This window comes from Centroberyx gerrardi, chromosome 15, assembly GCF_048128805.1.
Source record: "Centroberyx gerrardi isolate f3 chromosome 15, fCenGer3.hap1.cur.20231027, whole genome shotgun sequence".
In the NCBI taxonomy this organism is placed as follows: Eukaryota; Metazoa; Chordata; class Actinopteri; order Beryciformes; family Berycidae; genus Centroberyx; species Centroberyx gerrardi.
Window position 1 is genome coordinate 20251664 of NC_136011.1, and position 22358 is coordinate 20274021.

A 22358-nucleotide genomic window follows, 5' to 3' on the forward strand; every position below is an offset into this window, starting at 1 on the left:
CAATGTGTGCCCCCCCCCCGGCTTTGAGGTATGACTAAATTAAAAGACCAATTTAAAGCTACGCTAAGTGTTTTTCCGACCACTAGAGGGTGACAGAAACCGCAACACATTTGTAAACGCACAGCAAAACTACTGGGCGACTGAAGCCCAGGACAAACTGTGCATAAAGGTTAATGGCTAAAATAAACGTACATACGGAGAAATGTCGGCGGTTATCAGTCTCGCTTTGCCAGATTTTTCTCCCGCTGAAGGCTACATGTCCCACAATGACAAGTGAAGAGGTAGGTAGCAAGTTTACTACTTGAAAAAGTTTACTCGCTCGCTTCATCGATTCTGCCATTACCAGAATTGTTTTTAAGGATGGGAGGGGGCGAGTGCCGCTTTCAAACAGCGAGGAAGGAGACAAGCTAGTTTTAAAAAAAGGAAAAGCTACGACTCGGTCTGAACCTGACAACAAGCTTTAGAAAAGAGGTGAAAACAACAACACAGCTGGCCCGTGTGTGTGTGCCTATTTGTTTATATCATTAAGTCTCATGGAAATCTCCACGTGGCACATGTTAGTTTCAAGATTGGTTACAGGGTCTGAAATCGCTTATTGCAGATTTAATTTTATATCAGGCTGCTCAGTCTCCATAAAGAAGAGAAAAAATTTTGGTTACCGCTTCCACTCCTCCATTACTTGGCAATGAATAGGCTTGGTGGGGCAAGGGAAACAATAACACCACAGACCAAATGTTACTCTGCACTGGGTTTACTAAAACTACTTCAGTAACTTCAGTAACAGGCTGTTTTGGGCAGCCAGGTGCCTCAGAGGCGTTGAGTTTGAATTTTTGATTTCAGAGCAGGGTTCCCACACTTACTTGGACATTAAACTTCAAGGTCTTGTTTGGTGAAATTCAAGGACTTGTCATGTTTTGGGACATTGGTCAAAATTAGACATCATAGAGGCCTCATTTTTTCCTCCTTATCTTGTCAAGTGTCGATGAATTTGGGTGCTATATTTTAATTTCAAAAATCAAGTACTTTCAAGGCCATCTATTCGTTTTCAAAAACGTTCAAGGCCTTATGTTATTTTTCTCAAATCCACAAACCTTCAAGGATTTTCAAGGCCCGTGGGAACCCTGTCAGAGATTGCCTCTTTTTTCCCCTGACGTTCGAGCCCGGACACACTTGACACTTCAGATGGAAATTAAAGGTAACAAATGCCGTTGTTGACATGCCTCAAAAATTGAGACTTGTCTTCTTTAAAGAGTGACGACGCGGTTTCACCAATCTGCACGTCTGAGGCTTCAGAGCAGAACGTTTCAACCACGGTAGCCCTCAGCCTCGTCTCCTGGCGCCATCTCAACCACCGTGACCAATCTGCTGCGCTGCTCGTAACCTGAGGAGGATCCGCAGTCTTCGGTGAGGATTTCCCTTTCCCTCTCCTCCACATCTCCATCCAACCCTCCGCCCTGCGTGTACCCAGGCCCCTCCCCTTCTTCCACCCTTTCCTCCACGCGACCGGACACACTCTTATCCTGGATCGACACCCCGATGCGTAGGCGGCCTTCCTCCTCGGGGGTTTCGGCATCCGGCGATTCTCCGGATGACAGCAGATGTGTGTCCGTGGGTGAGGGGGGATGCACGGTGAGTGAATCTGGAATCAGTGAAGCGTCTCTCATGATCTTCTGCTTCAGTCGTCCTGTGAACGTCTACAAGACACAGAGGGAAATCGAGAGAGGGAGACGAAAGGGCGGCGGGGTTGGAGAAGGACAGAGCGAGGGCAAAGGGTTAGTGTCGGATTTTGAATACCTACGATTGATTATGAACCTGTTCTTTCAGCAGGGGGAAACTTCCTCCAGCAGAGTTGAAACTAAAGAATAATTTCCATTAAAACGAGGCTCATTAGATCAAAACAGAGCTGGCGGGATGAACGTACCATAGAGGCTGGTAAAGAAGCGGAGCCTTGGGTCTGCTTCCGGTACACCATGAAGGCGACGAAACAAAGCGCAGCACCAAGCAACAGGGGCAGCCCGATGTAGAGAGCGGTGTAATCTAGATCCAAACAGATTCAACAGTAAATACACATGCAGACAAATTCTCAATCACTTACACACACATACACAAATATACACAAGCATGCGGTTACTGATACTTGTGGTAGCTCTAAAGCATTGTGCTTTCTTGAAGCCATATTTCACTTTGGTAGAAATTTTTCGCTATTACACACATACCTCTATTGGAGTTCAGTGAATCATCAACCGCCAGTGCTGCATGCTCTGAGGACCAACAATCATCATCACACATTGTTTTGAAAACCTAGTCCAATAATCCTTATTTCACAAGATGTAGAAACATGATGCAGTGATTCCAGGTAACATTATTTAACTTTTTGTCCAAGATCCTATTTTCAAAAAGGTTTTCAATTATTGATTTTGAGGGTTTGTGTAGAAAGCCTGAGTGATGGTGATGACAGTGGATCCCCAGGGCAGCCATCCACCCTCAAAACTTTAACACTGTTGGCTATGTACCTTGCATTGCCCATTTGTTCTTTGGCGGTGTGTACTTTTCTTACTTCGGCGGGTAACTGGCCAAACGTAGACGACGAGATGTTACGTTGAGATACTTCCAGCGCAGCTACAATGGAGTTTTCAACTATCTAAAACATCAGGTTTTGGTGTCAGTCCCTCAGAATCAAAGAGCAAACGCTTCTTCCTAGACCCATTATTGTGTATCGGCATTCAACAGTCATGCAGGGAGAGGCAGAGATACCAATTTCTCCACCAACAGTAGCCCTAACAGACCACAATGCAACGCAGCCGCAAGACATGCCGCGTTTTGAATAAGGGGCCCCGACTCTCACATTTCTTGTCGAAAAACTCCACTCTTGCTATTGCGCTCTCCCCCTACACATGCGACGCACAGGTGAACGCACACACACATTCTCTGAGGGTTGTTGAAAGTCATTCTGGGAAATGTAGGAAATCATAAGGAAATAGAAGTAGACGAGGCAGGTTGAGGGAATGCGAGTACACACTTCATCACAAAATAAGCACTGAAAATCACAGATTGATGACATAAAAAAAAAAATCACTAAGTTTTACAATTTCACTTAACTGGTTTTGACGTCAGGCGCCTGTGCCAAGGCGCAGTACTCCTGTGTGGGGCGAACAGCTACTCTCTCCCACTGTCCATGTATCCTCAAACAGTGTTTCTCCTGCCCGCCATCCACTGGAAGCTCCTCCTCACACACGCTATCCACGCAGCTGAACTGATGCCGCTGATGTTCCTGCTGCACACACAACAGTACGGTACAGTTCCAGATATAACTGTGATAAAGACGAGCAATATTCAGCTGCTGTGTAACGGCAAGTACTGCAGTATAGGATGGGGTATGGCAGCACAGTATGCTATCCATATTACTGTAAGTTGTGTTACTACTACTGCAACAAAAACAACAGTAGTATTTGCTGCTTCTGCCACTGTTACTCCAACTATGAAATAAATAATCTATTCACTAAATAACCAAGTCAGCAATTTGTCTCCACTGTGGTCATTGGTGCATCGAAGTCATGGCAGAGTTTAGATGCTGTATACAAGATAAAGATAAGATAGTACTTTATTGATTCCCTTCAGGAATATACTGTATATCTGGATGTGTGTGTGTCAAACTGTATGCTGTCTGACCTGGTATGTATCTGCAACGTAGTATGTGAATTCGGGCAGTTCCTTGATCTGTGCGTGCTGGTGTTTCTTCTGCCTACTTTTCTGCTTGGGAGACAACTTTTGGTGGTACAGCGATGGATGCAGGAAGCTGAACTCGATAATGCCGTCTGGCTTGACGGTGACGTTGACCGGCGGGAGGTCGACAGAACCTGGAAACCAACATGAACATGGTTCACTTCTTGGCTGAATGGCAATTCATACTCAGCCCACAAACCTGAAGATGTTACCGTTATCCTACTATAAATGAGGAACTCTCTGTCCGTCTGTCTGTCCGCATCCATTTTGCTCTTCAACGGGTTGGCCGATCAATCTGAAACTGCACATGGCCATTGAGCATTGGCATAGGCAGGGACTGACGGAGCTGATTTTTCCATTTTCACAAATTTACGCTGTTTATACGCTGTTTATGCGCCTTTTTGGCAAGTCTGCGCGGACTTGTGGCGCGTGCATCCCCGGAAGTCTGCACGTACTTGTGTACGCATCCCCGGGTAGGGACTAGTTCATTTTTATTTACTAACCTAACCCTTACAATCATCTTGAATCCTAATGCAGTCAATGTAAATCTTTGAAGAAGGGTTTTTGTCTCCTGTAATAAAGTCTTGTCTGCACCATACGTGTGGTCCTCTTACGTTTCCTCCTGCACCTACAGTGTCAAATCCTATATCATTTAGCTGTCCTGCAGTGTGTCAGCAACAATTCACCAAGTCACATTCCTTGCGCACCCATTGGCAAATAAAAAGATTCAGATTCTGACATCTTGACAACATACTGTGCAAAGAAAAGCGCCTGGTTAAAAACAGGTTATTATGCAATGCCTCCCTTCTTGTGTAGATCAAAAAATGTCTAAAGTAAATTCACTCAAAAGTAGATGTTTGCAACAGCTATTGTGGAATACAATTCATTTATACAATTTATTTACATACATGTTTCATTATATCCTCAACTAATATAAGGTTGCCACCACTTGGTTTCATGCTGCTCAAATGCAAAGCACCAGCAGATTCAACAGCAGACCATTTAGCTCAGAATAATACCATACCATACCATAAACGGGTCTCCAAACTATTTTTAACATGAGTTGCGCCAACAGCTATGGTGTCAGCAACGCTGGCCTTTCCTCCGAGAGCAGGAGGGGCTCATGGGGGCCGAACAAGCCGGTGTACAGGACAGCGGCATCTAGTGGTGTAGTCAGCGTTCAACTGACCATTCTGTAAGGTATTGATCAACAACCTTATCAAACCCCTGCACATATGTGATGTTTGCCCTTATCTGCAGCCACAGGCCATGTCTGAGACGTACGATGCTAAAACAGCTAGCATTGTCTGTGTTTAAGTTTCCTCTCTTTTGCAACTTTTGACTGATCCCAAATGTTATATCTCAAAGTGGCTATTTTTAGTCGTGAATTTCATGAATGGGCAGTTCCTAGATTCAGATGGATCAGTGTATGAATGAAGCTAAATGTTGCCACTGTAAGCTAGATGAATACCAACTCCTCCACTCACACTTCTGATTTGACGGAGAGTCCTCGTAATAGCTGAACTTTATTCCCTCGGCAGGGGCGGCGTCAGATTCGTTCCCTCCAATCACGGCGGTTACAGTAAGGTAGTAGTCATCACTAGGATCACTGAGGAAGGAAATGTCACTGCGGAGGTTTGGTGAGTTCTCCCACAGTGGCTCGTAACGCCTGTAGAAGAGAAATAATGTGAGAACTATGTAAACACACACACACATACACAATCACAGTAAACAAAACAGTTATTTATCGTCATTGCTCTGCAGTTATCTGGCTATCAATTACAGTGTACAAATTACACATTAGTACGCAAACAAAAATGACAAAACTGTAGATACAGTTTAGACAGATTAAACTAAATTTCCTCTAAACTTTACGAGAGTACGAAAGAAACGCATGTATGCACAAACACAAACAGACACACACAAACATGCACACTTTCTACTGACCTTCTCATTGAGCCAATGTCTATCCTAAATCTAGGCATCAAGTCCAGCTGGCTGTAGTTCCAGTGCAGAACATTGCGGAAGTTGTGGCAGTGAAGAGTCACATTGGCCGGTGGGAACACTGCAGAGGGAGACAGATGTTAGACTGCTGATATTCTGAGGGCTTAAAATGTACGGCCGACTGTCTTCAACCGTCAAATGAAAACCATAAAACTAACATCAGACCGTAAAAATGTTGGTGGACCTTCCTTTATGCTTCTAAATGGTCAAAGACAAGCGTTTAGACAAGTCCTTTCAGCGTGGAGCGCTCAGAAATTTCCACTCAGTCTGGGAACAAGCTTTATGTTCATGAAATCATCCCTAAAAGCTCTTCTGTACTCTCTGAGCGCTCACCTCAACCTCTGTGCTACCCATCTAGTCCATGACGTTATCCCTCTGTCTGTGTGAATTTCCCCAAGTGCTATCTTATCTCATTTTATAAGCCAGGGAGGCGGAGCTGTAGCTATGTTGCAATGACATAGAATTCCCACTAGAGGGCAGATAGGTACTGCATGGAAACTGACACACACACACACACACACACACACACACACACACACACACACACACACACACACACACACACACACACACACACACACACACACACAGTCAACTCTCATAAACTTAGTGGTATTCTTTCCTGGTGAACCTTTCTGAGAGGGTCTTTATGTTTTTTCCACACTCCACACATACAAAACACAAAGACACATGTGTGAGAGCCCAGGGAATTATGTCCGGAGAGTTTTGGTTTTATCAGCCAAGTACAGAAATGCACAAAATTCTGTAAAGCAGGGACGCACAGATACAGATATCTGATTTTTCCCCACTCATATCGACCGATACAGATTGTTGTGAAGAATTTTAGTACAAACGCATGTTCAAAACAGGTTAAGCTGTTCAGACATGCTGATCTTCAAATAATCAAGTGTTATGAACACTGAAACATGTAAATCATGATCATCATCATCAAAAGCCAAAGCCCTTGCTAATGTTACTCTGATGTTCACTTGACACTTGTATGAAGCAACACCATCCTAGTAAAATGTCACAAAATGCCATTTCTAGAAAGAAAATAAGTATATACTGTACATATATATATATATATATATATATATATATACATTGTCACACACAAGCAGCAATTCCAGGTCACCTATACACAATTGGTTCCAACAATCAACTGTAAAAATATAATCACACTGATTCTGATTGTGCTTTTCAAAACCCAAACTGGCCGATACCGATTGCCTACTGATACTGTATATATCGGTGCATCACTACTATAAAGTTTGTAGGTGGAAAATAAGAATGGAACTGTGAACCTGTCAATTAGAAAGTCCATCACTATATTTTTCAAAAACTATAAAACTAATTAACTCCAACTTCTCACACATTTTACATTCAAATGACACCTAAATTGACACACATAATAATAAAGACCCTAAACATTAAAAGTTATATAAGGTTTGTAAAAATATCAAAATTTGAGCCCGCAGTGCATGAAAACATCTGACTGTGAATGCTACTGTACACAGTTCCTGTACTATCTCACTTGATAACTATCCAATCTTCATGAAAATAGACTGTTGTTGTACAAACTACACTTGTGATGTAACCAGTCTTGGTAAAAATAATTGTCCAACATTTTCATATCATACAGATAAACCACACAAAGTATCAGAATTTTATCTTTAAAGCTGAAATGTTGACAGTAAATTGAGTTCTGCATATATCCCCTGCCTAACCCCGGTGGCAGATTTCCAAAGTCTTGCTGATAAATTGAGTGAGACCGGGAACTAAGTGGCTCAACCTGTTCATGACCTGCTCATGGCGCTGAAGGTTGTAAGTTCAAGTCCAAAGTTGTCATGAAGAAATGTATGTAAAGAAGACTTTTAGTACACAGACAGCTTATCAATTAAATGTCTTTCTTCCTTTCCTCCTTTTGACTAAAACTGCCTTCCCATAAACTTTGCAGACAAGTACAGTAAAGTCCCAAACTAGGTATACTGAAATAGAGACAACTGCCAAATGGTAGCACTACAGTAACAGTTTAAAGTTTAACTAAACTTAAAAAAACAAAAAAACAAAAACACTAAGCTATTTGTGCTACAGGCCTGAAAATGTAGAGGAAACTTTTGTAAACTGCAAGTATGTGGGAATTAAGAAGTCCATCACTCTGATTTTTCCAAAAAATGTAAGTTAATTACAAATTTCACCAAAATTGGCCACAGGCATCCATCATGCTCTATTTTCTCGCTTAATAGAGTCCAATCCTTATGAAAAATAAATGACATGTTCAATAGATGTTGTAGATGATCTGTGTGCAGTTTCATCATGATATCTCAAAAAATTAATTTTTGACAAACATTTGAATTTAGCTGTCATGTACACGATGGTAAATTTCCTAAATAGTTTGACTAATCTTAATAAAAGTTATTATTTCAAAAATTGTGCACATAAAGTGTATCGATTGTCAGAATTTAATGTTAAATACTACATTTAAGGCAATTATTTGAATTCTGCCCTTATTGTCAAGCAAAGCCTTCATTCAGTGGCAGAGCCACAGGCGTCCAGTGGGTGGCAACAGTCAGGGGCCAAAACGCAGTTATGATAGACTGAGGCATACTGTATGTTCATCAATGAGGTGATTTAGACAAATTTTGGATTTAGCAATCATTTGATAGACCGAGGTTGTCACATTTTATTTTATTTACAGTATGATCATATTCTACTGCACATCATTTTTTTCATTTCTGCTGATAGGTGATACCGTAATAGTTCATTGTATCATGCCTGCTGATTACTACTATGCTAATCTTTCATGCCAATAAACGGTGCTGATATACTAATGCAAATGCAGTATATTGTTATGATCTATAAGGCTTGTCAATATCTCCAAAATTGACCAAGCTGTGCATGTAAATGTGCTATAAAAGCACCTTGCTGCCAAATGACTCCGCTTTTCCCCAGCTGCCTTATTGTTGCTTGCAGCTATATTTCCTCTTCTTTTGCTTTAGTGGCATGGCTTACAGTTTAATGTAACTTCCGGAGCCTGACAAGAAGACCAAATTATTTTAGCTGCAAGTCTGATCAGCCCTGCAGATCTTAATCTGTTTTTCTAATGCAGGTTTACACAATCCTAACATTTTAACTCTCTGTTACGGGAAGCTTGATACTTGCACAATCGATGTGTCTGCATACACACGCACACAGTTATCAGTCAGTCTCTATGGGCCAGCCACCCACCCAGACACACACACACACACACACACACACACACACACACACAACTTCCTCCACTTCAGAAGTTCTTTATGTAGCATCAAACAGAAATATTTCCCTTTTGAGATGACCACCAAGAAACTCCAAATCCTCATTATTATTATGAAGCACTTTCATATTATGAAGTTTGGAGACTTTGACCAACCAACAAGCATTATTTTATTATTTGACCTTTTCCATTACGTTACTTTCTTTTATGTATTCAGGCACTAGCTATTTCAACATTCACCTCGTTCATTCGCCTCTGCACCTATTTTCACCTCTCTATTGACCTAAATCCTTATCAGAAGATAAGTAATAACAAAACAAATAGCCTATTATTTATGTAGCGGTAATAAAAGTGTTTTATAGAAAGGAATAACAAGAGTAGGAAAATGCATGAGACAAAAGTAAGAAGCACAAGCAAAAGAAAACACACAAAGCATAATAAACAGATACGTAAAATACAATCAGATGAAAAAAAAAAATAAATAACACAAGATTAAAAGGGGGCAGTTACATAAAAGCAAGTCTAAAGAAGTGTGCTTTAAGAAGTTATTTAAAAGATGATACAGACGTAGAAAGCCTAAGTTCCTGAGGCAGGTCATTCTACGGTCTAAGAGCCCTGTCAGCAAAAACCACAATTATCTTTAGTCTCGAGTCTAGATTGGACTGAAAGAACAAAATGAGGAAGGAAGATTGACTTGTGTCCAAAAAGCAGGCCGGATGTACGGCAGGGAGATAAGTTACATTGTTTCCTGTGATGGTCAGACAAGTCACAGCCTGCTGCTACCACATGACAACACGACAAACAGGACAGAGGAGGAACAAATTAATGTGTTGAAGTGTTCACAGAAAAAGAAGCCAAGAGAAGGAAACAGAAAGACAGACAGGCAGACAGAATACTTCATTAATGAAACTCTATCAGCAACATTTATTTGGCAAAATAAAACTTTTAGTTGTTGTATGTTTTTTAGCATGAAGATGGTTTATTGTGGCTTGGATTGTACCAAAGGCATTAGGGTTGGGCGATTAAATGTATATATGGGAAAATTCCCTTGCCGATTTAAATTACCTTGTTATTTGGTCATTTAAAATGTAGCCTAGTGCAAGACATTCAGGATTCAGGATGCATAGATAGCTGCCATAACAAAAGAACACCCCACCTTGACTATAAAACTAAAAAAACTTTTATAGGTTATAAGTGACTTATAAGTGACTTATAAGAGACGAAAGTCACAGAGTCTCTCACCAACATCTGCTGACCAAAATTACCATTGCGATGAATGAGGAGCATATTATTTTGGGAGTTAACTTGATTGTTACAAATTAAGTATTAATTAAATATCAGCATGGCCTGGTATTTAGCTCAGTCAGCAAGTAAGTCCATTAGCAACCTCAATTTATTTCCTTAAATGTCTCATATTTTACACTTTCCAGTGTTTTATTTTATGTCTTGAGGTCCATTAAAAGCTGTTTGTGTGGTGTCATGTACCAAAGACACTCTCAATCCATTTTTACATGTTCATTTTCCAGCATCTCTCTGAGCCTTACCAAGAACAGGCTGTTTCTGTTGCTGTGTCTTTAAGGCTCATTAATATTAACGACCCCTCTGTTCTGATTGGCTAATCGTTTCAAGAGTGAAACGTGAGACACCACAGACCCGGCAGCTACAGGTAGGGAAACTCAACTGCTTTGAAAAAAAGCACTTTGTTAGCATATTATTTCTGGTGCTGTAGGAGGACAAATGATCATGAGCGAACCTTTGTGACGCAAACAAAGATAAGATTGCACTTTGATCCCCTAGGGGCAATTCAGGTGTCACAGCAATTGGCAAAGGTAATGTAAGAATCCTGTAAATCGTACAGGAAAAGTAACAGGAAAAGGTAATAAATAAATATAAAACTACAAAAAGATAAAACATAAAACTATAGAAAAAGTGTCTAAATTGTCAAATATAAAACTATTAAAAAAAGTGTCTGTACTTTACCGGTATACTTTGTTGACTTTTCAATCGCAATGAAAAATAATTAGAGTTTATTTGCCTTCACAGAAATGGTCGATAGAGATCATTCAGTGTGTGCGTTTAGGTTAATCAGCCACTACAATCTTGACTAACAAATTGTGGGAAACACTGAAGGTCAAAAATGCTCATCAAGCTGATTTTAAATTAGTTAATGGTACATGTTATGTTTTTCTTGATTGGGAGGACTTCAACTGCAATTTAAAAAGTGTGATACCTTGCACATTTGAAAGCTATGTCTCAAATCTAAGTTATCGCCCACACTGTGTCGGTGCAATGATGATGAATACATCGGGGATCGGCGATATCTGTGACGACAGCTGGTTGATGGGAAGATGTACACTATCACCCTAAAAGGCATTTTACAGTTCAACAGAGAGATCTGTTATTGTATGAGTTAAAAAATACCTTCATTTAAGTTTCTGTGACTCAACTGTTATCTCAGCTCACATAGGTTAGACAAAACAGAGTAGGGCTCACTTTCGTTTCCTCTGTAAACATGAGTGTACGCACATGTACATTATACTGCACACACACGCCCACACACACACACGCAGAGGTTCAAAAAGAAATTTAGGTCTGAGAGAGCGAGAGAGAGAGAGAGTGACAGAGAGAGAGAAAGAAATCACAGATCACAGCATACATAGTGTAAACGAGGTGATAACCGCAGCAGTAAAACTGGTGGATGAGGGCTGTCACCACAAGCTAGCCCTGGAGACACACAGTTTCTCTCTCTCTCTCTCTCTCTCACACACACACACACATATTTAAGCACTCTGTTCCATCTAAACTTTAATGTAAAAGATTTATAGAATCCAGACTGAGTGCCTGAAACATCTTAACTTCGAAGATTTACTACAGCAGATGTTTCACTCCGAATTTCCTGAATGGGAGTAATTCATATAGTTTTTAGCACCAATATCCCATCTGAGAAATAGTTTAGGAATAATGGAAAGGACCTTTAATGGCTTGAGAATCTTCTTATCGTCATTACAGTCATTACAATCTGTACAACACACTACATGAAAATGATTTAGGTTAAATATAACAAACTGACATTGATGTACAACAAAATGAAGTTTTAATTGACTTTGATTTTCCTTTATCAGTTCTAGTTGATCAAGTTTAAGAAGTTCATATAATTTAAATGAAGTACATCCATGCACATCCATTTCAACCCTAGTAACAAGGCCCACCACTTACATTACAGCTGAGAAGCCTCTTCATTCTTTCTGAAAAGTTTAGTTGAGTTAGTTAGTTAGAGTTGATTTGTAAGTGAAACACCTAGTAAAACTGTGCTAACCCTGTAATGTTGAAGCGATGGTTGAAGGAAGTTTTGGTTTTGGTGACAGTTTTGGTTCCAATACATGTCAAAGTACATAAACTATTCTCATTTGGATAATTTATTATGAAATAAAATTCCTATAATGGTTTAAAGGAAATCATTTCTGAACTATCACAGGGAAATATATGTAAAGTAGTCTGAAGAAAGAGAGAAAAAAACTTTGTTTCTTTTGGTGTGCTTACTACTTCACTACTGGTCACACATACCCTACATACCCTACTAAGATGGAGTACAACATCCTGGTTGAGTGCGATCTCTATTTTTATCTATTTAATTGAGCCATTACAGTGGAAATGTTGCTAAGATTTTTAAGCAACACTTCAGGGAATTTGTCTTAGTCATCCTCTGCAGAGTTGTATGCATACAACCTCAGAACTACAGTCTGAGCCTTATTTGACTTTGAGGAAACCTAGTGTAGCTTGAGCTGGCCTCCCTATGACAAAAAAAGCAAAAGTAGCGGAAAAGACCGTTAGGTCGACTGTGAATCTTTGTCTTCTCAAAGCAAACTCTCCTTTCAGAAGTAGGAAGAGGAAGCAGATGTTATCAAGTTTAAAAAGGAGGTCACTGGTTGGGTGCACAACACACAAAATGACTGTATTTCCAGAATGCTGCTGCAACACACTTTCATAATTAGTTCATAAAAGTAGAAGAGCCCAGGCAGCCGTTTATTTAAAAAATGGCAAGATTTCGTAGCTGAGAAAGTGGATGGAGTCAGCATTGTTTTAAGGGGTGAGAATGCTGGCAGTGAGAGTGGCAGGCAGCCATGATGATGGCACAATAGCCTATTCAATGACTGTCGCTAAGTTATGATTCTACTGGTGCCTTTTAGAATGCTGGGCATTTCCATGGCAATGTTAAAGAGGGCATTGGGGGTGTTGGCATTGTCGAAAGGGATTAAGCATCTCTGCGCTGTGTTTCAGCGTTTTAAACAATAAACTGATTGGCTGATTTGAAATTTGAAAGGCCATAACTGCTACACCACTAGCCCAATTTTGACAAAACTTGGGAGGGGTGGTGCATCTTGTCACTTAGGCTCGGGCGGTATCACGGTATTACGGTATACCAGGGTATTTAGAAATCCCGACGGTATGATTTTCAATACCGTCAAAAATACAGACGCTCCTCTTTCTATTAAACTGATACGGAGATGCTGTATTGAGGTGATGTATTGTAGTGCACAGCACGCGCCAGCAGAGGTCAGTCTCTACTGGTGGAACAGGCAGCTGAGCTGAGAAAGATGGCGACTGCGAGTGGTGGAGATACAGGACTAGTAAAAAAGAAAAATGCCTCGGCCCCTGTTTGGGACTATTTTGGGTTTAGTCCCGATGAAAAACGATGAGCCAGCCAACACGGACGAAGCTGTGTGCACTATTTGCCTCAAGAAAGTTGTGGCTAAAGAGGGTAACACGTCAAACCTCCATTCACACATCAAAGTGCATCACCCATTAGCTGCTGCAAAACTGAAGCCATCGTCAAAGAGTACCCCAGCCGCAGGCTCTCCAGCCACAGCCATCAAACCCACGACGAGCCTACATCAACCAACCATATCGGGTGCTTTTGCTAAATCAACAAAGTACAAAAAGGATAGCCAAAAATGGAAAACGTGCACAGAGGCAGTAGCAAGATACATAGCAAAAGATATGGTATCCTTTCACACCACAGAGAAAAAGGTTTTCCGTGAGATGGTCAAAACGTTGGACCCTCAATATGAGCTGCCTGGAAGAAAATATTTCTCTCAAAAAGCCCGACCTGTACAATAAAGTTCGGGAAGAAGTTAAAGTGCTTGTGTTGGAGGCAAGCAACTATGCTTTAACAACCGACATGTGGTCAGCAGAGAACATGGCCCCCCCTACATGTCTTTGACAGCACACTTCATCACATTTGACTGGGAACTTGAATCAAAATGCCTTCAGACCAGCTTTTTCCCAGAAAACCATACAGCCGAAAACATAAGTGAAGCCCTCCGTGAGGCACTCGAAGATTGGGGTTTAGATGAGAATAAACTAATAACCACAGATAACGCAGCCAACATCACAGCCGCGATAACGAGAAACTTGAAATGGCCATGGCTCAATTGTTTTGGGCACAATCTTAACCTTGCCGTTACAAATGCACTGGCAGACCAGAAGCAGAAGACTGAGAGGGCCCTTGGAGTATGCCGATCCATTATAGCCGCCTTCTCCCACAGCTGGCCCCGAAAGAGGGAGCTCAAAAAGAAGCAGCAAGAATTGGGACTACCGGAGCATAGTCTCATAACAGTATGCTTGGCTAATCAATATTCAATCCAAATGATAAACCTGTCCCTTGCTTAGGTTAATAAGGCTACACCTCTAATTATTAGTTAATAATTATAGCTTACATGCTTGCTTCTAGGTTTAATTAGTAATTAATAATTATATCGCGTTAGGCATATGCTTGCTTCTAGGTTTAATTAGTAATTAATAATTATATCGCGTTAGGCATATGCTTGCTTCTAGGTTTTATTTTTAGGTTATTACCTGCCTTATTCATATAGGAATCTAATAGGCCATTAAATTAATGAACGCATTTGATTGAAATAAATGTTTCATTTTGTCGTCAATAAAGGACACTTCAACTTCTGTGATTCAAATCCTTTTATGAATGAAATTATTATCATTATTATTAGGCTATTATAAGATTATTATTATTATCAACAACAGATGATCGATCGGATCATTGAACAGGCTCGAGCCATTCGACAGGCGCCAGCTGATGACAGAAGGGCAATCTCCCTGACATGGCAAGACCTTGATGTCCTTAAAGCAGTCAATGAGGGACTGAAACCAGTGAGCAACTTCACAGATGCGCTGTCGGGTGATGCTTATGTGACCAGCTCATCCATCCTCCCCATTCTCCAACTCTTAAAGCAGGACATTCTGGCCCCATCGGAAAGTGATGTGCAGTTAACGGCTCAACTGAAGTCGGGGATGTTGGCTAAGCTGGATGCCAAATATGCCAATGACTCACCAAAACTGCACCTTTGTAGACCCCCGTTACCGTGGAAAATATGACAGCAATGTGGATGAGATAAAAAGGGAGACAGAGACAGAGATGATAGCACTGGGAAGGCAAACGGTCAAGTCAACATCAGGGTGGAGGAAGGAGAGAGCGCGCAACAAGATGGGGGAGACCAGCAGCAGGCCAAGAGGAAAGAAACAACTTTGGCCAGTCTATTGGCAAGGAGAGCGGTTGCGACAACACCCGCCGTCACTATAGTGGAGCGAGCACACGCAGAGCTGGTTGTATATATGCAGGAGGACGCCATCGATACGGAGGCAAACCCGCTTCAGTGGTGGAAATTAAATGAAACGCGCTTGCCGTTGTTGTCCAGGGTGGCCCGCAAATACCTCTGCATATGTGCTTCAAGTGCAGCGTCTGAGCGAATATTCAGCACAGCAGGGAACACGGTCACCCCACAACGCTCCCAACTGAAGCCAGACAAAGTAAATATGCTTGTCTTCTTGGCAAAGAACCTAGATGATTGAGGTCCGCGTTAGATGCGCCAATAATGTGCCATTGATTCGCTTTTTCCTATTAGGCTACAAACCAGCCATAGCCCTACTTGTAGGCTAAGGATTTAATTTTTAATTAAGTTATTCAGCCTTTTTATTTGTATAAGTGGGCCCTATTTTTCTATCTTTTTTGTTCAGCCAAAATAGTCGCAAGTGTCTTTAGTAGGCCTGGGCTTAGCCTAAATTATTTTTATTCGATTTGCCATTTGTACTTTTTTTCCCTTATTAATAGGCAAGCATGGAGCTATACGCAATCAGCCAATAGGCCTATTAGGCCTACTTATTTTGTTTAAGACCAGCTTTAACTGAACATGTTACAGGCTTGCCCATAACGGTGTCCATTCCGTTCGTTTCATTTTCATTCTCCATTGAGAACATTTGTGAACAACATTGTGCATGTGAATAAAGTTATCTGAACTCCGCCAAGACAAAAGGACATTTTGAGTGCTGGCTTTTCTTTCTTCAATAAAGTTATCTGAAACATAGAAGTTGCAACTGTTTTTTATTGATGGAAAATAAAAATATAAAATAAAATGAATTTATTACAACAGGGAACTTAGCCAACAGAATAATTACTTGGAGGTAGAAAAGAATTGGCTGGTCATTTCTGCTCTATAGGTCTCCTAGCTAATCAATTAAATATGACTAGATATGGAATCATGAAAATATTGCCACATAACTACAAAAACAGTTTATTAGCCACATGATTTTATTCAACTGCCAGTCTGCCACCACATCTACTCCTGTAAACTGCACATCATCACATCATCTACCGCCCAAGCCTATTGTCACTGATTGGCCCAAGGGATGCCTGCATCATTCATGGGGGATGATCTTAGTTCTAGACAATGGGCAGCAACTTAGCGGACAGCCTGGCCAGTCTAACCCTATCACCAGGCTTCACTGGCAACTGCTTGGTTGATCAGGAACAAATCTGTATCTCAAACTGAATGAGTCAATACACTTTTAAACATTTTTGCAAAATGTGAAGTTGGTTGTTTTCCTCTCCTATTCAACATAGGAGTGACAACAAAAAGGAAAACATAACTTTACAGCGCGAGCATTGTGGTGGATTGTGGGTGTGACATGACATTTCAATGGATAAGTCTATGCATGTCCAGGCATAAATGAAAGCAAAATCAAAGGCTGGGACTACGTCTTGGCCTTGGAAAGCCCCAGGTGCAGCACTACACACTAGATAAAAGCTATGCCACTGTACAGTGAGTCATCAAAACTTGGGACAGCGTGGATGGACAACAAGAGATAAAACAAAGAAGATTTTTTATGGTATCTCTTATTTTTCATTTTAACAATACATTAGGGCTGCAACTAACGATTATTTTCATTGTCGATTAATCGATTAATCGTTGCAGCTCTACAATACATGGTTCAGTCAACCACTGCAACAGGAATTCGTCCAACCTCACCCCTTTGTTTATGTCTAAATATAACATTTTTCCTTTCACAACTGAGTCCTCACTCTCTCTGAAAGCTAGCCTACTCTGTGTGGAAAGCCTGATTGAAATACCAATCAATTAAAAGATTCAAGTATGTCAATCCTGTGGTCTATAAACAGTCCAATCAATATTTGAGAATATTAACATGTGATGTGATTAAGATGTAAAATCAGGAGACGCTACACATACAATAAATGCAAAAAACCTATTCATATTCCCAGAAAATCCTGTGACAGCACTTTATCAACCTTACTATCTTTCCCAATCCATTCTCAATTTTATATTTTGATGGCATTACAGTCTTAGGAGACAGTTGTTCATGTCCACATATTGATTAGGCTGTGGTACAACATAAAGCTGAAACGATTAGTCTATTAATCGTTCGACAGAAAATTAATTGATCATAATTTTACAATCGATTAATCATTCACTGATTAATCATTGGCCAAGTAAAAATACCAAACATTTGCTGGTTACAGCTTCACAAATGCTAAGATTTGCTGCTTTTCTCTGTTTTAGGCCTATATCATTATTACATAATACTTTAGGGTTTTTTGGCTGTTAGCCAGACTAAGTAAGCAATTTTAAGAATCGCTTTGGGCTCTGGTAACTTGTGATGGTCATTTGTTATTATTTTTGACATTTTATAGACTAAAAGATGAATCAAAAAAATAGTCGATAGATTAATCGATAACAAAAATAATCGCTAGTTGCAGCCCTAGTAGAACATAGGAGAAACATATCGATTCTTAAATTGATTTCTTTTTCCTTTAAAAACAAAGCTAGACCTTCTGAAAGCCACAGTGGGTAGTTCAAACCCACACAACATGTGTCACATGTCACCCTACATCAGAGGTGTGCAGCTCTAAGACCCGTCACAGACATGGTGCCAACGAACTGCAGTCTGAAACTACCTGTGGTTAACTGTACAGTCTCCAATCCCACACCACGCCTGCACCAGTGCAGGGAACTCCCTTTTTTGTCAGTCAGTCAAAATATCTCCAAATTCTCCAGCCATTTTTACTCATTTACTTGTCAAACTTATTTCCAGAATAGAAAAAAAACATAAAAGGAGCAATAAGTAAAATTTTTACTAACGATGGAGGACGGTCCTACGAGCAAACCACCGGCATCGCAAGGCTTAAGCCTAAGCCTCGTTCTCAAGCCAAAGGCAAAGAAGTATTACAATTAGAGTCTTTTGCATCGTGGTAATTTACCTCCTCAGTAGATGTTTCTGTGGATCTCTGCTCTAATTAGCTAGCTTACTGGTCTCTATTGTGAAAATGTGACTTTATTGTTTGTGTTATTTACAAGCGACTGTGCCTAAAGGGTACAGGAGGGCTGGGAGGGCTGTGCATAGGAAGAGAGAATTCCATTGATGATAGTTGATTAGCTCCCACATGTCCTGCACTTGGCTGGTGTTAATTTCCCACCCTGATGCTCGATGATAGTCCTCTCTAGATCTAGGGTACACACCCTAGCCTGATCACAACATCAGATCTGTGAGGATACAGCTGACGTCAGGCAAAACACTCAGCCTTGATGAGTATTGATTTTATTTTTAAAAATGGGAATAGGCAGTTCACTCTTTGCAAGTGTTTTCTTGGGATGTTTTTTTAGAATAAAGATGGGGAAAAGAGACAGGAAAGCAAATAGGGAAAAGTGTGACAGAATAGCCTGAGCCGAGGGTCAAACCCATCACTGATATGTGGTATATCTGGTAGAGATATAACACTTAACTAATATAATAGATATAACTCTTAATACAACTAAACTCAGTACCAAAGAGTACCAAAGAAATCTGAGAATTGTAAAGTCTTCTTGAAAAAAGGATTCATAGTTTCTGTAAAGTAAATGCACCATTAAAATACTTCCAGAAAATAATCTTTATGATTGAAAACATAATTACTTCACATAGTTTAGCTATTTTTATCTACAAACTACAAAAATTGCTCATGTTTGGTTCCATTTTAGACAGTCACAGTTGTCTTGCACACAGTCAGCTAAATAAAAAGTAGTAGTGATGTTTCAATAAAAAAATATTAACATTATAATGGCAGCATAAGGCACTATCACCATTGATTCCAATTACAGTCAGCTGAGAAGTTGACCCAGGTAAGATGGCTGCCATATGGTCCCATTCCAGAATAGGAATTATGTATGACATGTCCCGTCTACTGTTATATCTCTATGGCACATACTGTGTAACTGCAACGTTGTGGGTTAGAATCCAGCCTGGGACCTTTGCTGCACGTCACCCCTGCCCCCCTCTTTCCTTTCCCTCTACTGTATATATAACTATCAAATAAAGCCAAAATGCCAAACAATAATCTAAAATTATGCTATGTCCTCCAACACATTAAGCTACCAGGACAACCCCAACTCTAGGTAATGTGGGTAGGCAGATAATTAGGCAAATCTTGATCCTGCAGTGTCATGCAGCTACTGCAGTGTTTTCTCCGGCAGGGTAGGGGATTACCAGCAAATGAAGAGAGGCCTTCCAGTTTAAAGGCAGCCTAGAGCTGCTGTACCACACTGGGAGCTAGATGGTATTCCTACTAATCTCCTTTGGCCAGGAATAACTACAGGCGTGTGGTTTCTTCGGGGTTTGATTCACACCTGCGTTGCACTGGCATACTCAGTTCCTTATGTCTCTTTCTAAAGACAAAGTGCTGGAATAGATTGCACAAAATTACCCAAGACCGGGGGTCTTGGGTAATAGTGAAATTTAGAAGAGGAAATGGGTAAACCAAAAAGATGATAAGGAACAGAAATGGCAAACTCAGTCAATCTAAAAGCCTCATCTGTACGTCAGTTGAAGCAGTCAGCCGTATCGCAATGCTGTACTATTTGAATTATTTTTTTTTTTTTTTACTCAAAACTGAGTTACCCACATATTCATGATCTTTGAATGCCAATTTATGCTTGTGTGGTGATACTTTTCAAAAAATTACATTTTGGGGTTAAATATTTTAAAACATAGCCGTCAAAACTGATGCTCAACAGCTCGTAACTGCACTCCACCCAGATAAAACCTTGTTTACAAGTTCAGACATCGCCACAGACAAAACAGCGCCATTACGTTACTATAACTATATCAATAGGTTAAGCGTTAACTGTAGTACCTTAATATAAAACCTAAAACAAGGTTACGAATAACACAAGTTACGTTTTTACTAAACAAAGTAAGGTATAAGCCTGCTTATACAAAAGGGAAAGCCTACAAAACGTTTTATATTCCAGGACAAAAATCATCACACGCTAATAAATGGGCAGTTGGTTTGGCCTAGTGGGGTTTTGTGGTCTGTTTTCCTCTTGCTAATTTACAAGCCTGTGATTGTTATATTTAACGTTACCTCCGCCAAGGAGGTTTGTTTTCGGTGCCGTCTGTTTGTCTGTTTGTCAGCAGGATTACGGAAAAACTACTGGCCCGATTTTCATGAAACTTCGTGGAAGGGTGTAGCATGGGCCAAGGAAAAACCCATTTACGTTAAATTTTGGAGCGGATCCAACTCATGAACAAGCAATTCGTAGAAGACTGGACTATTGGCCTTGGCGGAGGTCTGCGCTCTCCCGAGTGCCCTTCTAGTTTCTGACTCATTTCCCCACCTCATGACAGCGCTATGTTATGATCAATTACATGGTATTGAACGGGTTGGTGCCTGTAGAGCTGGGTACTTACCGTGGGCGGCGACCCGTAGCGTTAGTGTCCCAACCACAGCCAAAACAAAGGCGATTCTGCTCGTTTTCGTCGCCTCCATGTTCCAGTTAGTCACTCACTGCCTGTTTTCTAACAGGAGAGGGAGAATGTGGCAAAAACCTACTTGAATTTGTTAAATGCGACGTCGCAAGCCCACTACGCCTGCCTTTTTCTCGCCGCAGCAGCTGCGCATGGCGTTTCCCGAAATCAGCTACAGGATAGTTTGTCGGTGATTCGTTGGACGCGAAGACAGACAGGCGAGTGTCACTTCCAACCTGGATAAGACCCGCCTACTTTCACCCCCCAAAAAAACAAAAGGAAAGAAAGAACTTGTGTGGATGGCGTAGACATCTGCTGCCTTCACGTGCTCCTTGTAAAATCGTTTTTTTTACATTTTCGAAGTCGTAAATCCGAATTGTCACGGATTCAAATGTTTTTCAATGGAAATAAGTATAAAAATGGCACTTTTGGGGCGTTATTTTATTTTAGAAATGAAGTGGAACAAAGATAATTTGTGCTGCAGCAGAATATGAAGAGGAGCAATGTAGCCTACATCAGGTATGATGCACAATCACATCGGTGTATCACATCGGTCCATCCCTAACATCAGGCCTGTATTTGATGTTTTTTTTTGTATCACATATCTTTATTGATTTTGAACATGTATTTGATGTTTTAATTAATTTATTAGCTAAACGTAATTGTATACGCATGCCAATTAAAATTTGAACTGGAGTGAAAAAAATCAACATACAACAATACTAATTGCTTGAGATAGAATGCTGCAGAGAGCATGTAGAGCATGTCAATAACTGGTAGTAACGATGATGCAATTGTATCCCATGCAAATAATTAGCATTGTTGTATGTTTCTGTTTTCACTCTTTGTTTAGGCCCAACTTTTAGCTGCCACACGTTTTTGTTTTAAATAATTTAAGACATCAGTTACATGCCTGACATGGATTTTCTCCTCTTCATTCTGTCACCGCAGCCCAAAATAACACTGTGGTGCTTGATTCCTGGGGTCCATTTTGTTACTATTTCCGACCAGAAGCACTTTAATGCGTGCGATGTGAGAAGTAGGAGCTTACAAGGAGCACTTAAGGCAGCAAGATTTTGTTTGTTGGGTAGATCATGTGAGGCGAAGTCGAAAATCCGATATTTCCGACAGTACCTGAAGGCAGCAAGAATTGGCTGTTGACGCTTACTACGTGTTACAGTAATGTCATTACTTTTCCCAACGAGTAAGTTACTATTCATTTTCAGTAATGCTATTGTAGGCTACTCACCCATAAAAATAAATTACGTTTGTGAAAAAGTGTGTTATTTTT

At 40.5% G+C, this 22358-nt stretch overlaps 1 protein-coding gene across 1 annotated transcript; it reads right to left on the reverse strand.

Moving 5' to 3' along the window:
• Positions 1–40: 40 nt before the first annotated feature.
• Positions 41–21185, reverse strand: ifngr1l (interferon gamma receptor 1-like). The gene is made up of 8 exons (XM_071906584.2): positions 21011–21185; positions 5671–5788; positions 5211–5392; positions 3670–3857; positions 3100–3274; positions 2217–2261; positions 1922–2037; positions 41–1694 (listed from the first exon to the last, which is right to left on the reverse strand). The coding sequence occupies exons 1-8, from the start codon at positions 21087–21089 to the stop codon at positions 1305–1307; spliced, it is 1293 nt and encodes a 430-aa protein (XP_071762685.1). The 5' UTR covers positions 21090–21185; the 3' UTR covers positions 41–1304.
• Between the last annotated feature and the right edge of the window lie 1173 nt (positions 21186–22358).

Coding starts and splice junctions, on each gene's coding strand:
- ifngr1l (XM_071906584.2), bottom strand. CDS start 21,089: ATGGAGGCGACGAAAACGAGCAGAATCGCCTTTGTTTTGGCTGTGGTT. Junction 5,789..21,010: donor GCTACGGGTCGCCGCCCACG/GTAAGTACCCAG, acceptor CTCCCTCTGCAG/TGTTCCCACCGGCCAATGTG. Junction 2,038..2,216: donor TTCACTGAACTCCAATAGAG/GTATGTGTGTAA, acceptor GTTTGGATCTAG/ATTACACCGCTCTCTACATC.